At 48.7% G+C, this 18953-nt stretch overlaps 1 protein-coding gene across 1 annotated transcript; it reads right to left on the bottom strand.

Moving 5' to 3' along the window:
* Nucleotides 1-5313: 5313 nt before the first annotated feature.
* Nucleotides 5314-15646, bottom strand: TRAPPC3 (trafficking protein particle complex subunit 3). The gene is made up of 5 exons (XM_066638493.1): nucleotides 15552-15646; nucleotides 9192-9289; nucleotides 8895-8994; nucleotides 7671-7853; nucleotides 5314-5803 (listed from the first exon to the last, which is right to left on the bottom strand). The coding sequence occupies exons 1-5, from the start codon at nucleotides 15594-15596 to the stop codon at nucleotides 5684-5686; spliced, it is 546 nt and encodes a 181-aa protein (XP_066494590.1). The 5' UTR covers nucleotides 15597-15646; the 3' UTR covers nucleotides 5314-5683.
* Between the last annotated feature and the right edge of the window lie 3307 nt (nucleotides 15647-18953).

Genomic DNA, 18953 nt, shown 5'->3' with positions numbered 1-18953 from the left:
CTGTTAAGGATCATTCTAACAGTGAAGACTGTCAAAAACCTATTTTAAAATGTAGTAACATCAGGTTTATAGGAAAATTTAGGAAAGGGGGGGGGTTCAGTCAGGCATCTTGGAGTGTTGGCAACCTTCAGTCTCAAAAGACTCTGGTATCGCGCTCTGAATGGTGGTTCTGGAACAGCGTCTAGTGTGGCTGAAAAGGCCGATTCGGGAGTGACAATCCCTTCCACACCGGGAGCAAGTGCAGTCTGTCCCTGGTCTGTCTCCCTGGCTATGGGCCTTCCTTCTTTGCCTCATAGCCTCAGACTGTTGGCCAAGTGTCTCTTCAAACTGGGAAAGGCCATGCTGCACAGCCTGCCTCCAAGTGGGCCGCTCAGATGCCGCAATCAGGCATCTTACCCTAGGCAAGACCTTACCTAGGGGTAAAGGGCCCTGGGTAAAGGGGGGCAGCATTTGATCTTGAGCTGGCCCTGGTCATCTACCTCCAGTCCTGCTCTCTGTATGTCATTTCTTTTAAAGAATTTTAAGAGTGGAGAGGTTGTTTTGTGCTTTCTGAGATGTGTGAGTGTCTAAACCTGTTCAAACCCTCAATAAACCACAGCCAAGGGTACCATCTGAACCCAAACGCTCTCTTTTCCCCTTTCCTCTTGACCTTAAATGGCCCTGAACAGACTGGCTTGTTTACTGTGACGTGTGCTGAGCCAGGGCCTGTGGTCTGACTCTGGTTTACAAACCAGAATGTGAAATGAGCTTAGAACTGTGCTTTCTCATCCCAGTTCGTAAGCCAGGATTAAACCACAGTTCCTGACCTTGCATGACCTGTGGATACACCATTCAAAAGCCAGGATTTCAGCATCACAGCTCTGAGTCAGGACCAATGAGGTCAGAGCAGAACACAGGAGCTTGACTTACATCTCAGCTCAATAAACCATGGTTTGTCTAGTTGTGTGACATGACCCTAGAAAATATTTTTCCAGTCTTAAAAGAAATGCACCCTAGAGTGGAACAGGCCAACATTCCAACAAGAAAGTGTCCATGCTATTTCTTGCTGAAGACAGTAACAATGATGTTTCCCCCAAGAAAACTGAAGGCAATTTGAAAGGGAGTCATTCAGTGCGCATTCAGTATGTACATTTAGTGTGCAAATACGTCCATGTTACCTGTGAAATACAGGATTGGCAGTCTCCTGTATTGCTTCATAAAACTGCAAAGCTTAGTGGACTGAAAGCAGCAACCATCCCAAAGCAACTAGGGGAAGCAGAATCTATTCAAGTCTCCTAAGCTTGATGCACCTGGCTCCAACTTCTAACTCTTAGACACCAGCTTGATTTCAATGGGATTTGCTTCCAAGTAGCTGGGCCAAAACACTGCAGGTCAAGGGCTTTGGCTGCAGGCTGCCATGTTCGGATGCAGGGTTTGCAAAGAACAATTGTGAAAATGCAGCCAATTGAGTACACAGTCCTCAAGTTCATCCCTTGCAGGGCTGTCTATTTTTAACTGCTCATTCCTAAAGTCTCCTCATTGTGTTCTTAGAGTGCCCTCTTGTGTTAATGATATGAAGCAATGGAAGGAGGAAAGGTCCTTTTCCATTCCAGAAGATTCTGGTGAGAAGTATGTGGACATATGGAGAGATGAACCTAAGAGGTGTTTGAAAACAGTGTTCTTTTACTCAGAAGGAAGCCCATTGTGTTAAGTAAAACATAGGGTGCTGTCCTATCCAATTTTCCAGTGTTGATGCAGCTGTACTTCAGCTCCAAGGTAAGGGAACAAACATCCCCTTACCTCAAGGAGGTCCTCTGTGACTGCACCCCCACCATAGGATGCGGGCAAATGCCCCACTGGCAGTCTGCTTTTCAGAAAGGTTCTGTGGAAGGAGCCAAATAGCTAGACGGAGGTTAGATTTGGATGCTTAAATCTGCAAAGGCGATTCAGCTCCTTGATGTGGGGAAAAAAAGACCCAAAATGATTTGAAGTTTAGGATTAAAAATCCATTAAAAGGACTGTTAGTGCCAAACAAAAATCAACACTTGGAATTAAAATGGTGGAAAATTAAAATACTCCAAATTAGAAGCATAGCCCCATTTTTGTTTCTGATTAATTATCAAGACAGGTTGCTAAGGGAGGGGGGACATTCCATTTCACTGTCAGATCTGGTTTTTGCAAAAATATGTTCACACAGCAATGGCTGGAGGGAGAGAAACATGGAGGCCTGCAATCTGCTCACTGCTTGCTTTCGACATTGAGCTCCTCATGTGCTTCTGACACCACGCTGTCCTGAAGAGTGGCCTAAAATGCAGTGCTCCATCACCACAACTGTGGGTGCAATTCACTGGAAAGGACTCCTGTGGAATCCTTGGGTGGCACATTGGCAAGGGTGACCATCTCAGCCACATCTCCCCCTACTCTGGTTGAGAAAGAAGAAAACATGGGGGAGAGGAGAGTGGCAGGCTAGAGCAGAGAGGCTGTTCTAGTCCAGCGGTCTCCAAAATGGAGACCGAAGAGTCTCAAAAAAGCCTCCAGAACAGTAAGCTCTGCTAATGGCAGGAGGGCTTTCTCTGAACCCCAGATGCAGCCTGCAGGTTGGAGTTTGGAGAGCCCTGCTCTGGTCCACCACTCTCCTGTCCGCCACACTTCCTCTTCCTGTCCACGAAGTGGGAGGAGGCGCGGCAGCTGTTATGCCACTGGATCAAGGGCAGCATTTGGTACAAGTCACTGCACAAGGATAGCAATGGCTGCATCGACATGCTCCCACAGGCAGCAGGCCTTGGGTTGCACAGACTCTGCCTGGTTCCTTTCAAAAGATTTAACGTAGGATTTCCCAGAAGATGGGGTTCCATGAGGCAGATGTGTTCATCTTCCACTTGGCTACTCTTAATGACACCCACCATCCTTTTGCCAGATTGTGATGGAGTCACCTCTGGTTGGCGAACACAAATGCAAGCCTGGAAAGCACCTCTGGCCACGTTCAGCAGGTCCTTATTCAGCGCATGCACCTGAAAAGGCCATGCTTCTGAAGTATCACCAGATGGCTGCCAATTTCACATGTTCAGTAGGTGATCGTGCGGCATGTGTTCTTGAAGACCAAGAACAGAGAAGATCATGTCAATAGACTGTAGAAAAGGATGAGCCAACAGCCATCATTGAGGCCACTATCAGAGTCTGCTTCTATCAAGAGAGCAAAGGCTCAACAGCACTGTGGGTTGTCACATGTCTTTGGTGTACAGCCACCAAAACATTTGCCAGCTATTGTGGGTCAGGTGCACTCCAGCCCCTTATCCAAATTCCACATGAAGCTTTTGTGCAGTGGTTACAGGGCTAAACTCAAGTCCTGGGTTCATTCCCCTCCCTCAGCCGTGAAGCCCTTTGGGCAACCTTAGCTCAGGTCTTCTTTCTCAGACTAGCTCTTGTGGGGCTATAACTGGGGAATGGGAAAGGGAAGAGAGAAGAACCACAGACACACCATCACCCTCTTGGAGAAAGGGCAGGATAACACCACACACAAAACAGGTCTCCTGCCACACTCTTTCATGTAAGGGCAGGACAATTTAAAAGGTAGTTACAAGTTTTCTTTTAATGTAATTGCTTTAAAATGTTGCCTTCAAAAGCTTTACAAATGGAAAACACATGAATGACCCTTATATGACAAAAATGTTTCAATTATATACATCTAGTACCCATCTGTTCACCAGTGATCACTCAGTGCAATCCTTGGTCGTTACACAAAATATCACAGAAGGAACCAAGTCAAAAATGCTTTTGGGGGAACCGGCCTTTGCTTCACCTGCAGGAATCCATCCCCCCCCGCCCCCATTGAAGGAGAAATAGCATTTGAATGCAGGGGGAAATCAACATTATAAATGCAACCTGTACAATTCTGACAAACCCCAGTTTGCCATTTCCACTGCAAGCACCAGCAAAGGAACAGGTTCAGCTCCCCCCTCAGAGGCAGATTCAGGTGAGAAGCACTAGAGGGAAGGGCTAGGAAAGCAACATCAATTCACGTCACTCTCCTGGCAGTGGGGCAACACAAGTTCTGTTCTTCCACATCCGAGATGAGCCATTTCATTCTTCCAGTGCACATATCAGCCCAGAGCATCTTCAGAGGACTGAGTTGCTGCCTAGCCACACCGGAGGTCTGCAGCGTCTTGCAAAATGCCCAAGCAGTGTCTAGACAGAAACCACAAAAACCGTACTCTGCAGCTTCTCCTGCAACGCTGCATTCCATTGATCATGCGGCAAAGCGCGAGTGGCTGATGGAGCCGGGTGCACTTTGCTGTCCCAATTAAGAGTAGATATTACTAACCGAATGTCTCCAAGGAAGGCCGAAATTTCTATTTTTCATCCCTCAGACCACACACCATTTCCGCATTTGAGTGGTGAATTATCATTATTAAAATCAGTGTTTTAGAGTCTCGTGACGTACACAGAGGCATTGCCTTCCATCTGAACACGGCCAGTGAATGAACCTTGGGCTACATATTTAATTCCTGAGTGCATTCTGTTTCTTTTCCCTATTGAAAAGAGATTCCTAAAGTGTTCGCCCATATCCCTCTGTGATCAGCACACAAAGCCTGACAAAGACAGATCCATCTATCATAATCTTCTTTCCACTTCTCAGAAGAAAACTCCTGCCTGGGGGGGAGATGGGGGGACACACGGGGTCAAGCAGAACACACTGACCAGACAAGAAGATCTTCCACTATTGACTGCATCCTCTTAGCAGATGAGACAAGTGCGGCCACTTGGAAGCCCTGCCTGGCCAGCCTGACAGAAATGAAGCTTGTATTTAACTACACAATCAATTAGTTCCATAAATCAAGCCTGCTGCAAGAAAGAATGCTGTCCCTTCCCTCAGATTATGATGTTGTGGAAGCTTCCTCTGCCCGTAATCTAAATACTAAAGCCGTGAGTGCTAATCGCTCACAGTGTGATGTGGCTTCTTTGCCCTGAAAACCACTTGCATGATCAGGAAGACCCAAGAGATACTGAGAGCACCCAGGCACCTGGGATTCTGTCCTGCTAAGACGGTGTGCCCGCTGCAGAAGTCCAGTGGTCTTCAGTGGGCCAAACAGAACCTCTCCTTCTGTTTGGCCATGGGGTATGCCCACAGAAAAACGACTGTCTCACCACCAGAAGTTTCTGAATCAATTCTGAATTGCGGCACTAATGGAATGAGAAATGTTATATCCTTTAAGTGATAGATGATTTTCTTAACAGCATAACTAAAACAGCAAGACAGAGGGTGGTCCACTGGGAAAACCAACTTCTTTTACCTTAGTGCCAGGTTCTGTACAAAGGTTCTGGCCCTTTGCAAAAATCAGCAAAGGGATGGAGGAAGGGAGGTTGTTGATGATCTTCATCTGCTGTGTGTCAAGAGGGTCGGCATTTGTGGCTGGGACAGGCTTGTGGCATCAAGGCTCAAGTTAACCAGGTTCTAACACCCTGTGTATCTGCACAGAGCCAAAACTTAGAAACTGGAAGTGGGTGGTCTTTTCTCCTACAAAGATCTTTAAATACAAATCCATGGAAATAAAACAGAACAGTGGATTCCTAAGGAAATAAAGTAGATCATCATCTTAATTAACCAGTCAAGAGTGTCCAAACGTACAGGGGGCACTACATGTCCACACATCCGAGGTGGGGCTGGCTAATCCCCTCCAGTTCAAGTGGAAGGCTGCTCGGGGACTCACTCTTCTCCAGCAGGGAGATTGTCTTCAATTCGCTTGATGAATTTCATCCTTATTTCTGTGACCCCATCCCCTTTCAGCGTGTCCTGGACAAACTTGACATCCACGGCCATCTGAACCTGTGGCGTAGGAGACAGAAACTTAGGTTTTTCCTGTACTTGTCTGGGATACTTCCTATCTCTGCCTATCTCTTTGGAATGTTGTGCAAAGGATCAAGGACAAGAATCTTCCCCCCCCCAATCATCACATCAAAGGTCGCTAGCTATTTCTTTGCTTTACAATCCTCATCCAAGAGTTAATACAGACCAAGAAACCCGATACTGAATACTCTCACAGTGCACTCGGATTAACTCTAGCCTTAGCATAATGTTCTCCCTTCTTCTAAAGAAGATTACAAAGCACAGGAGATCCCACCCCCAGCAGAGGGCTTTGCTGCAAGATAGCAGCAACTAAACTCCTCCCTGTTCTGCACTGACACTCCAGAAGAAATATGCTCCAAACACCCCTCGTAGAAGGCTCTACCTATTGTTCAACTTGGTGACACCCTGAATAATATTCCACCACCAAAGGTTGTGTGGTTTTCTGTCCTTAAGAACATAAGAACAGCCCCACTGGATCAGGCCATAGGCCCATCTGGTCCAGCTTCCTGTATCTCACAGCAGCCCACCAAATGCCCCAAGGAGCACACCAGATAACAAGAGACCTCATCCTGGTGCCCTCCCTTGCATCTGGCATTCTGACATAGCCCATTTCGGGATCAGAAGGTTGTACATGCACATCATGGCTTGTAACCCCTAATGGATTTTTCTTCCAGAAACTTGTCCAATCTCCTTTTAAAGGCATCCAGGTCAGATGCCGTCACCACATCCTGTGGCAAGGAGTTCCACAGACCGACCACAGGCTTAGTAAAGAAATATTTTCTTTTGTCTGTCCTAACTCTCCCAACACTCAATTTTAGTGGATGTCCCCTGGTTCTGGTGTTACGTGAGAGTGGAAAGAGCATCTCTCTATCCACTCTGTCCATCCCCTGCATAATTTTGTATGTCTCAATCATGTCCCCCTTCAGGCGTCCCTTTTCTAGGCTGAAGAGGCCCAAACGCCGTAGCCTTTCCTCATAAGGAAGGTGCCCCAGCCCCGTAATCATCTTAGTCGCTCTCTTTTGCTCCTTTTCCATTTCCACTATGTCTTTTTTGAGATGCTGCGACCAGAACTGGACACAATACTCCAGGTGTGGCCTTACCATCGATTTGTACAACGGCATTATAATATTGGCCGTTTTGCTCTCAGTACCTTTTCCAATGATCCCAAGCATAGAATTGGTCTTCACTGCCGCCGCACATGGGGTCGACACTTTCATCGACCTGTCCACCACCACCCCAAGATCTCTCTCCTGATCTGTCACAGACACCTCAGATCCCATCAGTCTATATGTAAAGTTTTGATTTTTTGCCCCAATGTGCATGACCTTACACTTACTGACATTGAAGCGCACCTGCCATTTTCTGAAGAGACAGATTTTGGTAGCTTTTTATACAATCAAAACATTCATTAAAATAAAGGTGACACAATGTGATCACTGGAAAGGGTGATCACATGTAGAACAGAGCTTGAGAACACCACAGAACGAGGGCGATGCTGGGCAGCAGTTCCGTTGACCAGCACGTGGCGCTTCAGTAACCCTGCACAGCTCTCTATTCCGTGGTCCCTTGGTGAACCTTTCCTTCTAACCCGCCCCCGTCTCTGCCACTGCCCTATCTAAAAAATTCCAAATCCTTTCAACATTCAGAACACAGAATTTATTCTTCCAAACAGGCTAATGCACACCTGCTGCCCTTTAACTTGCGTAATTCAGTGAAGATCTCCAAGTCCGGGCATCTTGGCTGGATGCAGAAAATTATGGCCTGACATTTCATCCATCTGCAATGCATTGTCCCACACAGAACCACTGCCTTGATCAGCATCCCCTTCCCCTCCCACCCAGCTTACCATCTCCAGGGCTCCCCGCAGCACCCCGCACAACAGGTTGGAGTAAACGAGAGAGGAGTGGTTGTCCGGCAACTCTACAAAGTCCACCAAGGGGTTGTTCTCCAAGATCAGGGAGAACTCGTCACCAGCAGGATTCCAGTTGGTGATGCTCGGGGTGATCCCCAAGTACATTTTAAATGCCATCTGCCAAGCAAGACAAAACATGATGCAAGGACTAAACTCAAACAATGCACTGTTAGCATGCTGCATCTCTCTCTCTCTCTTTCTCAGAGATCACTGAGCACCTGATAGCAGTGTTGTTCTTCTCTAGAAAAAGATGCGTAATGCAAACTATTCAACGTGCATGAAGACAGTCAACAAAAGACCCATGTCAAGGTGGCAGAAGCACCTCCAACAGATACAAAGTCCACAGTAGTTATTTTCTTTGGCTTCAACAACCCCCCTGCTGTAAAACCAGGGTTCAAAAAGCAGCTTTGTGGTTTGCTGGAAGAGCTGAAGTTAGGGAGGCCCACCGAAAGGGGGGTGGGGAAGCTCTGTGTGTGCACTATCAGAAACTCACATGCTCCAAACAGCTTTTAAATTTGGAGGAGCTCAAGTTGCAGTCGGAGGATCCGCCGCCAATAAAGAAATCGGGAAGTTCTCTTACACATTGGATATCAGGACAAAATTTCTGACGGTAAGGGCAGTTTGCCAGTGGAACAGCTGCCAAGGGAGGTGGTGGGTTCTCCCTCACTCGAGACTGTCAAGCAGAGGCTCGACAAGCACCTGTTGGAGATGTTCTAGGAGAATTTCCTGCTAGAGGCAGGAGGTTGGACTAGATGACCTTTTAGGTCCCTTCCAACTCTGTTTCTATAACTTTGGCACACTACACGTGCTTCCAGACTGCACTGCGTGCAGTAAGGTTCCACAAACTCTGTTGTGCAACCAGAAAACTTGTGTCCTTAAGGATTTTTACCCCCATAATGCAATTCTCAAAAACTGGCAGGCATACTGGCGATCAAGGAACTTAAAAGGCCTCCGCCATCAGCCAATGGCCAACAAGACACTAGGAGGTTGCACCCACTGCCTCCTAGGAAGAACATCTTAGCCCCAGTCAGTTGCAAGAAGGCTGCTTCTCCTCTACCTGCCAATAGCAGTGTGTGTACTTGGATGAGAGTCTTGAGGGCTGTGGGTTCAAAAGGCAGGGTATAAATCTTTCAGATAATCAAAACCAGGTGGTATCACCTTTGCAATTACGTCAGCAGTTTCCCTGAAGTCATGGCATCTCCCCACGTTGGAACGGGCCAGGAAGTCTTCAATGAGTCGAACCCCTATATTGTAGCCCCTGTCAAAGCAACAACACGTAAGACCAGCAAGGCATAAGACTGCAGCAGGAGGAGGAAAATGGTCTAGAGAGTGCCAGAGAATTCCGAAGGACAGGATTCATTCTGCGCAAAGAACCTACAGCAAACCCCCAGCATCTGCAACTTGATCTGTGATCTTTGGGAAGGATCCCACCCTGCCCACAGCCAGCAGACTCACATTTTGTCAAGCTGTTTGTTTACATCTTCATCGTTCTCGTAGTCCTTGCACAGCTGAGTGACCAGAGCCCCATAGGTCAGGGTGAAGAGCTCCGAGCTCTAGACAAATTCAAAACACAGTTAGCACTGGTCAGATAGGAAAGGTCGCAAATGCTTAGGAGTCACTTCCAGGGCTAGTTTGGTTTGGCCTGAGGGAGAAAGGAAAAGGGGCAAGAAAGCTTCTGCCTTAAAGGTACATGCTTTCGCATGAATCTTGCAGGTACTTCCAAGTCTATCCATTGAAAGAAAAACACATTCATTTTGTGGAGAAAAACAAACAGAAGAAAGCACCCTGTCCACAGGCTGTTGGTTGACAGCCCTGGACAGGAAAAAGCTACATTTACAGATAGCCTCGGTTTCCCTTCCTCATCAAGGCCTCAGACCTGTTGTGAGGAAAGCCACCTGCAGTCTATCACATTCATGGTGCGCCATTGCTTCTAGCTTAGCTAACAGGCCTATCAACCCCCCCACTGGTGCAGCCACATCAAAAGCATGTGCGCTGTATGCAGTGAGGAGCAGGTCAGGAGGCTTCAGCAAGGAAAAGGGATTTAAATCTCTTTACTCCTGCACAATCCCATCTCCTGCTCTGTAATAGGTCTCCTCAGTCCTGTGCTGGCTGTTCTGGATAAAATTCGGCATGTGCCAGCATTGCTTGCCTCCATCTTACCTGCCTCAGCAAGTCTTTGCAGGTCTGGTGTCACGCGTAGGAAGGCTCTGCCCTTCCCGCCAACACTCCAGGAGTGCGCTGCTCAGCGCACTGCCAAAAGTGCTTTATGGCGACTTTTCAGCAGCCAGCAATGATGGAACACGCATTCTGGCGGCACTTTTAGCCCATACGACTGGGTTGTTAGAGCTGGGAAAAAAAAACTTCACAGTCTTTTACACTCTAGTGAACTAGCCTCAGTTGTAGTTCTCTGTTCCTGGTAATCTGAAGTGATGGATTTTAACTGAGAGCCAAGAGACTAAAGTAACCACCTGCACATAGTCACCCCAACACCACCTGCTTTTCAGATGGGCACACATCTTCCACACAGCAGGTCATGAATGCTCATGAGAAGAAAGACACAGTCTTTAGCAGTTAGAATGACCTCTTCTGACATGAGTGACTAGCTTGCAGCACAGATGCCACAAACAGCAGGAGCTGGTGGCACTTCCGGACAAGGAGAAGGCAGGTCGTGGGCTTGGGTATGACCAAGTCTGCAGACCAAAGGCACGCACACTCGCAAGGAAGCAGAAGGCTGAACAGCAGTGTGACACGCATCACAGTGTGTGACACTGTCACCAAAGCACAATGAGCAACGTGGTTTTCCACCTCCAAAATCTTTAGGTCTGATGTTTCTGTGTGTGTTTATCTGTAGGAGGAGTATAATGTAGCTCTGGACTTGGAAAGGGCTCCTGCAGGGAACTGAAATTTTGATAGCTCCTAATGAAGCTGGATGCAGGTTTTTCTACCTGCAGCCATTTAACATAAAAGTCTGCTCGAAGGAGCATCTTGGGGTTAGGATGAACGTGCATTCAGTCTTTGACAGCATCAATAAAGAAATGGAAAGAACAGGCTGCTATGTCTCCAGCCTATTCCCTAATCCCAATACCACTGAAATGTTCCACACTAAATCCAGCAGACCTCACAACTGTTGTTTCACATCCATTTGCCTGTTAAAGGCTGAAATGCGTCATTTTAAAGGTCTCTATCAACCTGGTCTGTTTTGCTTAAGGTTTTATTAAGGGATCATCTTAAACAGCAGCAATAGCTAGTCTCAGATTAAGAAACCTATCACCTACCATGAGATGCATAGATGCGGAAGGTGAAATGAATGGCAAATACCAATACTACAGAATGAAAGCAGGAGGCAAGCAGAAAGGGGAGAAAAAAAAAGACAACGTCAAAGTTTAGTGAGACAACACAGATTACACCACGTTCTCACAAGCTCACACAAAGCATAACTGCAGAAAAGAAAGTGAAGGCACATTTGGAATAATTAAGGTTTTCCTGGTGCCACCTAGGAACCCAGCAGGCTGTTTCCACCTTAATGGCACCTGATGAGGCCAACAGGGACCAGTTACACACCAAACATCTTTCTCAAGGGGTAAAGGGGTGCTGGTTGCTCGATTTACTTTAGAGAGACGTGAGAAGCAGGCTGTGTGCAACCTGGGCCCATCTCTGAAACTAGGTGGGCCAGACTCTGACAGCTATGTGGCTTGGAATGACGCCAGAAGATTCCTTTAACCCAGTTTCCCACACATAGGGAAAGGTGTTAAACAGGCAAAAGGGTTTGAACATGTTAGTGAAGAATTGTGGCATTTTAGTGGAGTCAGGCAAGGCAGCTGAATAGAACAGCTCATGAAGGAAAAGGAATGGAGAATGCCCGGCTGCTCTCAGTCTAAGATGTAGTCGCTAAGGGCTTTCCCTCCTGAGTATACCTATACCTGAGGTCCTCATTTTGGGGTCAACTGTTTAATAACGCTCAGCATTACAAAAATAAGTGCTCTGCAATTGAAGCAGCTTGGTTGAACCAATGGCATTCTAAGACAACCAGGGGAGACGGGACAGGACCAGAATGTCTTATATGTGCTTTCCCGGCATGTTAGATACTGTAGGTGCCATAAACCCCCTGCTGTGGCAGTATCTGGTCACTTAAGTACACCTGAAGTCAAGAGATTTGTCCACAACAAAATGGGTACACTCAACACCAAAGGGCACAAATAACATCTAATGAGCGATGTCACCCTAGGAATATTCAAAGCAGGTTTCTGCAGTCCTGGCACCAGGGTTCTGGAAGCCCTGGGACGAAGTTCCTGCACTGAGCCTCCACTGTGCCCCGGACACTACCACTGCCACAAATACTGAGGGTTCTGATCAGGTAGCCCCACTGATGGGCACAGACCCCCAATCACTGTCCAATATGGCCAATCTCAACCCCACCTTTCAGGTTCTATATGGGTTGAAAACCACTCATCATCAAACCAGATCATAACCACACACCACAATTTCACAAAACGTCTTAGCTTGCTGGATTAGAGCCTGATGAGAAGAAAAAAAATTAGGGAGTGAAGCACGCACCACCAGGGCAAGGTTATCTTGCAATTTCCCACAGCATCTTCATGTAGGTTTCTGGTGGACTGATAATCCAGAACTAAGTTAAAGAGCCAAGCGACAAACACACTAACACTCTACAAAGGGAAAGTCATAGCTAATCATATGGGGAATTTCTATAAAGGCTAAAATCTCTCTATGGAGACTGCTTACTATCCAGAAACAAATTGGTCTACAGCACTATTTTGCTACCGCACAAATGACTACAATACTTATGATCCACATTACTTAAAAATCAGACAACAATCAGCACTAATACCAGAAGGGCTTGCTCAACATTTCTGAAGGGATCTTGGGTACACAGGAGGGTCACTTCATGCAATAAAGCAAAAGTGCATCCTCCATTTCCACCAAGGGTCAATTCTGAGCATTCCGCCTGAAGGGCATTTGCGTACCTGAAAATGTGCAGTCAGCACAGCTATGGGAAGGAGCAAATGACCAAGAGGTTTCGGACACACAAACTTCCTTCGTATCCCACAAGAAAGGCCCAGTCAGCCTGCAGTCAAAACGCTCAGGATTCCTCTTTTGCTGCAACATGGAAAGCAGCTCCAAAAGTACACCTGAGCCCCTTATGCCAGGTGGCACCAGTTGTTTACTCTACACCAGGGGCCTCCAAACTTTTTGGCCAGAGGGCCGCATCAAATATCTGGCATGGTGTGGAGGGCTGGAAAAACAATTTAAACATAAAATTTAAATAAATAGAGATAGGACTTAGATGAGTGAATAAATGAATCAATGGGCTCATTCATTCAACCTCTCTGGCCCTCAGAACACCCTCCAGACACAATCAGAGCACAGTTCTGGTCATGTTCAGTTGAGTGGGCCAGAGGCTTTCAGGGGACAAGAGGTTGGCCGTGGGCTGGAAAGAGACTTGCTGCGAGCTGCACCTGGCCCCCGGGCCAGGGTTTGGAGACCCCTGCTCTACACCATACAGCCAGCCAATTGTGGTGACAGCCCTGGATTAATGCTCACTCCCCACATTCCTGAGTGTCTGGTTGCGCACTGGGAGCACGGCAATGTTGCCTGCAGTTGCTCAGAGCACGGCAATGTTGCTCTACCTGGCATTGTCTGGTGCAGAACAACTGCTAAGACCCAGAAGCGTCACCTAGATTTGTAGGAAAAGTTAGGAGGATTTAAAGAGAATACATTTTAAACAGGACACCCAATTTACCTCTCTAAAACAGGAGCAGTCCTCCTCTCTACTGAATAACGGTTCGCACTCCTAATCCACACCAAGCTCAGGGTTCCCTAAGTTTCATGTGGATTCTCAGTCACCCTTGCACCAGTCCTGTAAAGTGGGTCAGAATGATTCCTCTTGCATGGGGGGGGGAGTGCTCCCACTGTTCCCCCTCCAGTTCTCTGAATTTGAAAATCAAGAGCTGAGGAGAGTCAGGGAGAACGAACCACAACCGGAGAAGAGAGGCGGGCTAGACTGGTGTTCTTCAACCTTGGGGCTGGACCCCAATGGGGTTGCAAATCCTTAGTTGTGGGAACTGAGGGGAACAAAATAGGCTGAAAACACTGAACTAGAGCACCATCTCAAAAAAGACATAGTGGAAATGGAAAAGGTGCAAAAGAGAGCGACTAAGCTGATTACGGGGCTGGGGCACCTTCCTTATGAGGAAAGGCTACGGCGTTTGGGCCTCTTCAGCCTAGAAAAGAGACGCTTGAGGGGGGACATGATTGAGACATACAAAATTATGCAGGGGATGGACAGAGTGGATAGGGAGATGCTCTTTACACTCTCACATAATACCAGAACCAGGGGACATCCACTAAAATTGAGTGTTGGGCGGGTTAGGACAGACAAAAGAAAATATTTCTTTACTCAGCGCGTGGTCAGTCTGTGGAACTCCTTGCCACAGGATGTGGTGCTGGCGTCTAGCCTAGACGCCTTTAAAAGGGGATTGGACAAGTTTCTGGAAGAAAAATCCATTATGGGGTACAAGCCATGATGTGTATGCGCAACCTCCTGATTTTAGGAATGGGTTAAGTCAGAATGCCAGATGTAGGGGAGAGCACCAGGACGAGGTCTCTTGTTATCTGGTGTGCTCCCTGGGGCATTTGGTGGGCCGCTGTGAGATACAGGAAGCTGGACTAGATGGGCCTATGGCCTGATCCAGTGGGGCTGTTCTTATGTTCTTATGTTCTTATGTACCAGGGAAAGCAGGAGGCATCTGTTGTATGCCTCCAAGTACCAGGAGACTGTGGTGGGTGCTTGGGTGCCTCCCACGGCGGCAGCAATGTTCAAAGGACACCGGTGGGGAGGCTCTGCCTCACTTGCCTCCCCACCCACCGCATGACCCTGCGAGTCATGGGCTGTTTGACTGATGGCAGCTTAGGTTCGAAGCTGAAATTGATGATGTCACTCCTGGCCATGACATCCCTTCTAGGCTGACGACATCACTTGATGACATCACTTCTGTGCCCCTGAACTGCTCGGGTTGGTGCTGAAAGATCTTCCACCAGCATCAGGCTTCAGGGTCACCCTTCCTGTGGTCCCCAATGAGAATATGGATCCCGCCCCTCCTGGGCACCGCTCACTGCTGGGAGGGTGCTGGGTGTGGATCCCACCCCATAACGTCCTCCCAGCACCATTCACTAAGGGGTCCTGCAGATGGGGGAAAGGGGTCTGGGGAGGGGCAGGATCCACAGGGGGTCTGCAGCCTCGTTATTTATTCACATACTGGGACGGAGAGAAAAGGTTGAGGTCCCCAGAGGGCGGAGCGCCCGGGGAAGAGCCAGGACAGTGCAGTGGGTCAAGAGCAGGACCCGGGTGATCCGGGTTCAAATCCCACTTGGCCACAAAGCTTCCTGGGCCAGTCATGCTCTCTTGGCCTCGCCTACCTTGCAAGACTGTTGTGGGGGCAAAGGGAGGGGAGGGAGCGCCTGGGGGGGTGGGATGAAAAGGAAATGCAGCAAGGAAAAAAGAGGAAGTGTGGAGGAGGAGGCGAGAGTGGAGGCTAGAGCGTCAAGTGGGGGTGAGGGAGGAAGTGTGGAGGAGGAAGCGAGTGGAGGGCTAGAGTGTCGAGGGGAAAGAGTGGAGGAGGAGACGAGACGCGGGCTAGAGCGTTGGGGAGAGGCAGCTGCTGCAGCGCCCGGACCCCTGGGGGGCGAGTCCCTGAGTGACAGCCAGAGGGGCCAATGAGAGCGCGGCGGGGGCGGACTCAGGGGAGGCCCGGCGGGTCCCCTCAGCCGCTGGCGGCCCCTCCCCCCGACCTCTGTTACCATTTTCTTGCTCTCGCCGCCCCCGCGGCTGCCCTGCCGCGCCATCCTGCCGGCTCCGCTCCCTCGACGACGCCGCTTCCTCCGCCCGGCGGAAGACGGTCAGTGGAGGACGAGGAAAGCCGGCCACGCCCCCTTACCCTCAGCGCGCCGGGACTCCAACTCCCGCAATTCACCGCGCGGGGAAAGCCACGCCCCTCGGCGGCACGCAGGGAACGGGGTGGTCTAATGCGGTGGGCGGGGCTTGCGGATGCCAGACTTCAGGTGGACGTTGCCGTGCAAACACGCACTTCCGGTTCAGAATGGAAGACCTGCGCCTGGTACAGGAGCAGCCTTTCTCCCCTCAGGGGTCAAAAAGCATCACTTCCGGTTCGCGCGCGCGCGCGCGGACGGTGTCGCTGCAGCCCACCGCTCACTTCTGATTCCGCCCCGCCACTCATATGGTGGCGTGAGGAAACCGGAAGTGCTGTCTTTTCAGCCGCCGTTCCTCTCTGGGGGGACTACAATTCCCAGCACGCCCCGCGGAGCCTGGTCCTCAGAAGGTGTGCGCTGCCTCCAGGCGAGGGCGCGCTTCGCCTGCAGACCTTCGCTGCTGACGGGGCTCCGCCAGCCCAGCCCCGAATCAGGCTGGAGCCAGGACTCCGGAGGGGTTTCCAGGGCGCCGTGATGTCGGGATCTGCTCTGGGGGGCAGAATCAGAGGAGGAGTCTGGAGAAGCATCAAAGACCCGAAACTCCCCGCGTTCCAGGAAGAGAAAATAATGAAGAGCCTATATAACAAATATCTAGCACCTATAGAGCGCCTGTCTAGCATCTATCTAGCACCTATAGAGCGCCTATATAACACATAGAGCACCTATTTAGCACCTAACGCCCATCTAACGCTTATCTAGCACCTATATTGCACCTATATAACGCCTATCTAACACCTATTTAACACCTGGTTTACTGGCCCCAAAGAAACCACAATTCAGACATATGCAAAATGATGTTTTGGTTAAACAAACCAGAGTTTCACATTATGTCTGAATCCAGCTGTTGCCCCCTCCTCTCAATCTCCCTTTAACTCCAGGCCGACCTTGCTGCTCTCTCCCTGTAGCTGCCAGTGAGTTTTTCCTTCACATCCAGCAATGCTTCTCAATGAAAGATTGCCATACACTCCACTGCAGCTAACACTTGGCCAGGAGCATCCTCCCAGGCCAAGGTGGAGCCAGCCAGCATTGGCAACCGCTCAGGAGCACAATCATGGCGTCTCATGGAAAAGCAGACAGTCGCTCCACAGATGCATTCAAATTTGGGTTCTGCATATAGCCAAAATAAATTCATCATTAACCAGAATCACCTTCCAAACCAGGAGTGTGAGCCAGAATGTACAGACATTATATACATTGAATGTACATGACATAATGCCCCCAAGTTAACAATCAGTTTCTAACAAAGACTTGGATTTGATCCTGCTCAAGTGAGAAAGATTATCCTCAAGTCGGTGTTTTTCTGGGCCACGGATTGGCATCTGCAGACTGTTCGAGATGACAGGCCACATGTTGGGAGCCTGATGTCTGCGGAGAGGAGAATATGTCTGCCTTTGGATGTGGAGAGAAAAAGACAATACTTGATGAGCACTTGGAGGCAGAGACAGACGATAGTTGGGTTAGGACAGACAAAAGAAAATATTTCTTTACTCAGCGTGTGGTCAGTCTGTGGAACTCCTTGCTGCAGGATGTGGTGACGGCATCTGGCCTGGATGCCTTTAAAAGGGGATTGGACAGGTTTCTGGAGGAAAAATCCATTAGGGGTTACAAGCCATGATTTGTATGTGCCACCTCCTGATTTTAGAAATGTGCTATGTCAGATGCAAGGGAGGGCACCAGGATGCAGGTCTCTTGTTATCAGGTGTGCTCCCTGGGGCATTTGGTGGGCCACTGTGAGATACAGGAAGCTGGACTAGATGGGCCTATGGCCTGATCCAGTGGGGCTGTTCTTACGTTCTTATTTTCCCAAGATAATTGTGAGCGGAGCGACACAACTGGGGTTGCTCATGGTGGATACCTGCATTCTCCCACTCTGATCGAAAATGGTTGTGCAGGGTTAAGTGCACAAAACTTCCAACACAGGGTTTGACAAGAGAGGACTGTAGGGCAGAAGAAAAGAGTGTGCGCGCTGCTGGTGAGGGTATCTGCGTCACGTCACCCGCCACTGCTCCAAACAATGGAGCAATTTCAATTTTCGTTACTTGTCCATTTTTCATCTTCAACAAAAATAGTAGTCACAATGTTGTTGTCCTGACCTTTTTGATGTCAAGGTGTGACCAAGTTGTGGGTCCCAACAGGGCCAACACAAGACCTCCAGGCACCTGAGGCAGCATGCCAAATACTGCCCCCTTGCCCCATCATGAGCCGGCCTCTGCTCCACCCCCTTCTCCATGCTCTAGCTCAGCACTCCCTGCAAACATTTCCTCTTCCTCTCTGTCCTCCCTTTTCCAATCCAGGGAATAGAAGGAGAAGCAAATGGGACATGTCCCCCCCCATCTACTGCCTGAGGCAACTGCTTCATTTGGTCTCATCGATGGGCCGGCCCTTCGTGGCTGTGTGCAACCAGCTAACTCTCCTCCTCCTCTTCCCACTTCCTGGATTCACGAAGAAAGAGGAACGGAACAAAAGAGGACAAGTGGAGGAGAAACATTTATTCCCTTCCTCCTTTCAGAATTCAGCAACTGGAAAAAGGAGAAGGGTCAGAAGAGGTGGGCAGACAATGGGAATGGCCCTAGGCGACCTACTAAGTTGGTCTTTAGGGTGGGCCAGCCTTGGTTTTCCAACCTACCATTTGAAGCCCAATAATCCAGAACTTCACTTGATTACGTAGCAGGGACTGATTTTACTCAGTGAAAGTGTTTCTATCAATGGAGTCCAGAGGTTTTCAAACAGAGGCTGGATGGCCGTCTGTCAGGGTGGATGTAGCAGTTGCCTTCTCTGAGGAGGCAGTTGGACTAGATGACCTCTAAGATTCTTTCCAACTATGACAGAGTCACTGTTGTGTGTTTTCTTTGAGGATACAAAGTGTTTCTGCAGCAGTGAATGAAAAAAATGATTATTAAAAAAATTTCAGACAAACATTTGAGGTGCTTAATTTTTTTTAGTAAATGCTAAATGTACAATTACACCCTCGCATATCTTTCAATAGCTCAAAAAAAAAAAAAGCAACTACAGTGAGGCTTTGGCAAAATACGTAGTTTATTCAAATGAAACCACTGACCTGATTTAAAAGGCAGGCTATCAACTATGAATTCTTTAACTGGGTTGATTGTAAACAGCCCGCCGGGGGGGGGGGCCCCCCAGCCATCACTGTCTGGAAGATCTTGCAAAATAGCTCATCCCATCCAGTCCAATCACCCCTGCATATTTTAAATT

This window comes from Tiliqua scincoides, chromosome 10, assembly GCF_035046505.1.
Source record: "Tiliqua scincoides isolate rTilSci1 chromosome 10, rTilSci1.hap2, whole genome shotgun sequence".
NCBI classification, from domain to species: Eukaryota; Metazoa; Chordata; class Lepidosauria; order Squamata; family Scincidae; genus Tiliqua; species Tiliqua scincoides.
This window is presented reverse-complemented; position numbering and strand designations above follow the sequence as displayed.

What these genes read in the sequence shown, in the direction of transcription:
- TRAPPC3 (XM_066638493.1), bottom strand. Translation starts at nt 15,596, where the DNA reads ATGGCGCGGCAGGGCAGCCGCGGGGGCGGCGAGAGCAAGAAAATG. An exon ending in CTGCTGACGTAATTGCAAAG is followed by an intron (nt 7,854 to 8,894) that starts GTGATACCACCT and finishes CTTGCTTGGCAG; the next exon opens with ATGGCATTTAAAATGTACTT. An exon ending in TGCGGGGAGCCCTGGAGATG is followed by an intron (nt 5,804 to 7,670) that starts GTAAGCTGGGTG and finishes CCTACGCCACAG; the next exon opens with GTTCAGATGGCCGTGGATGT.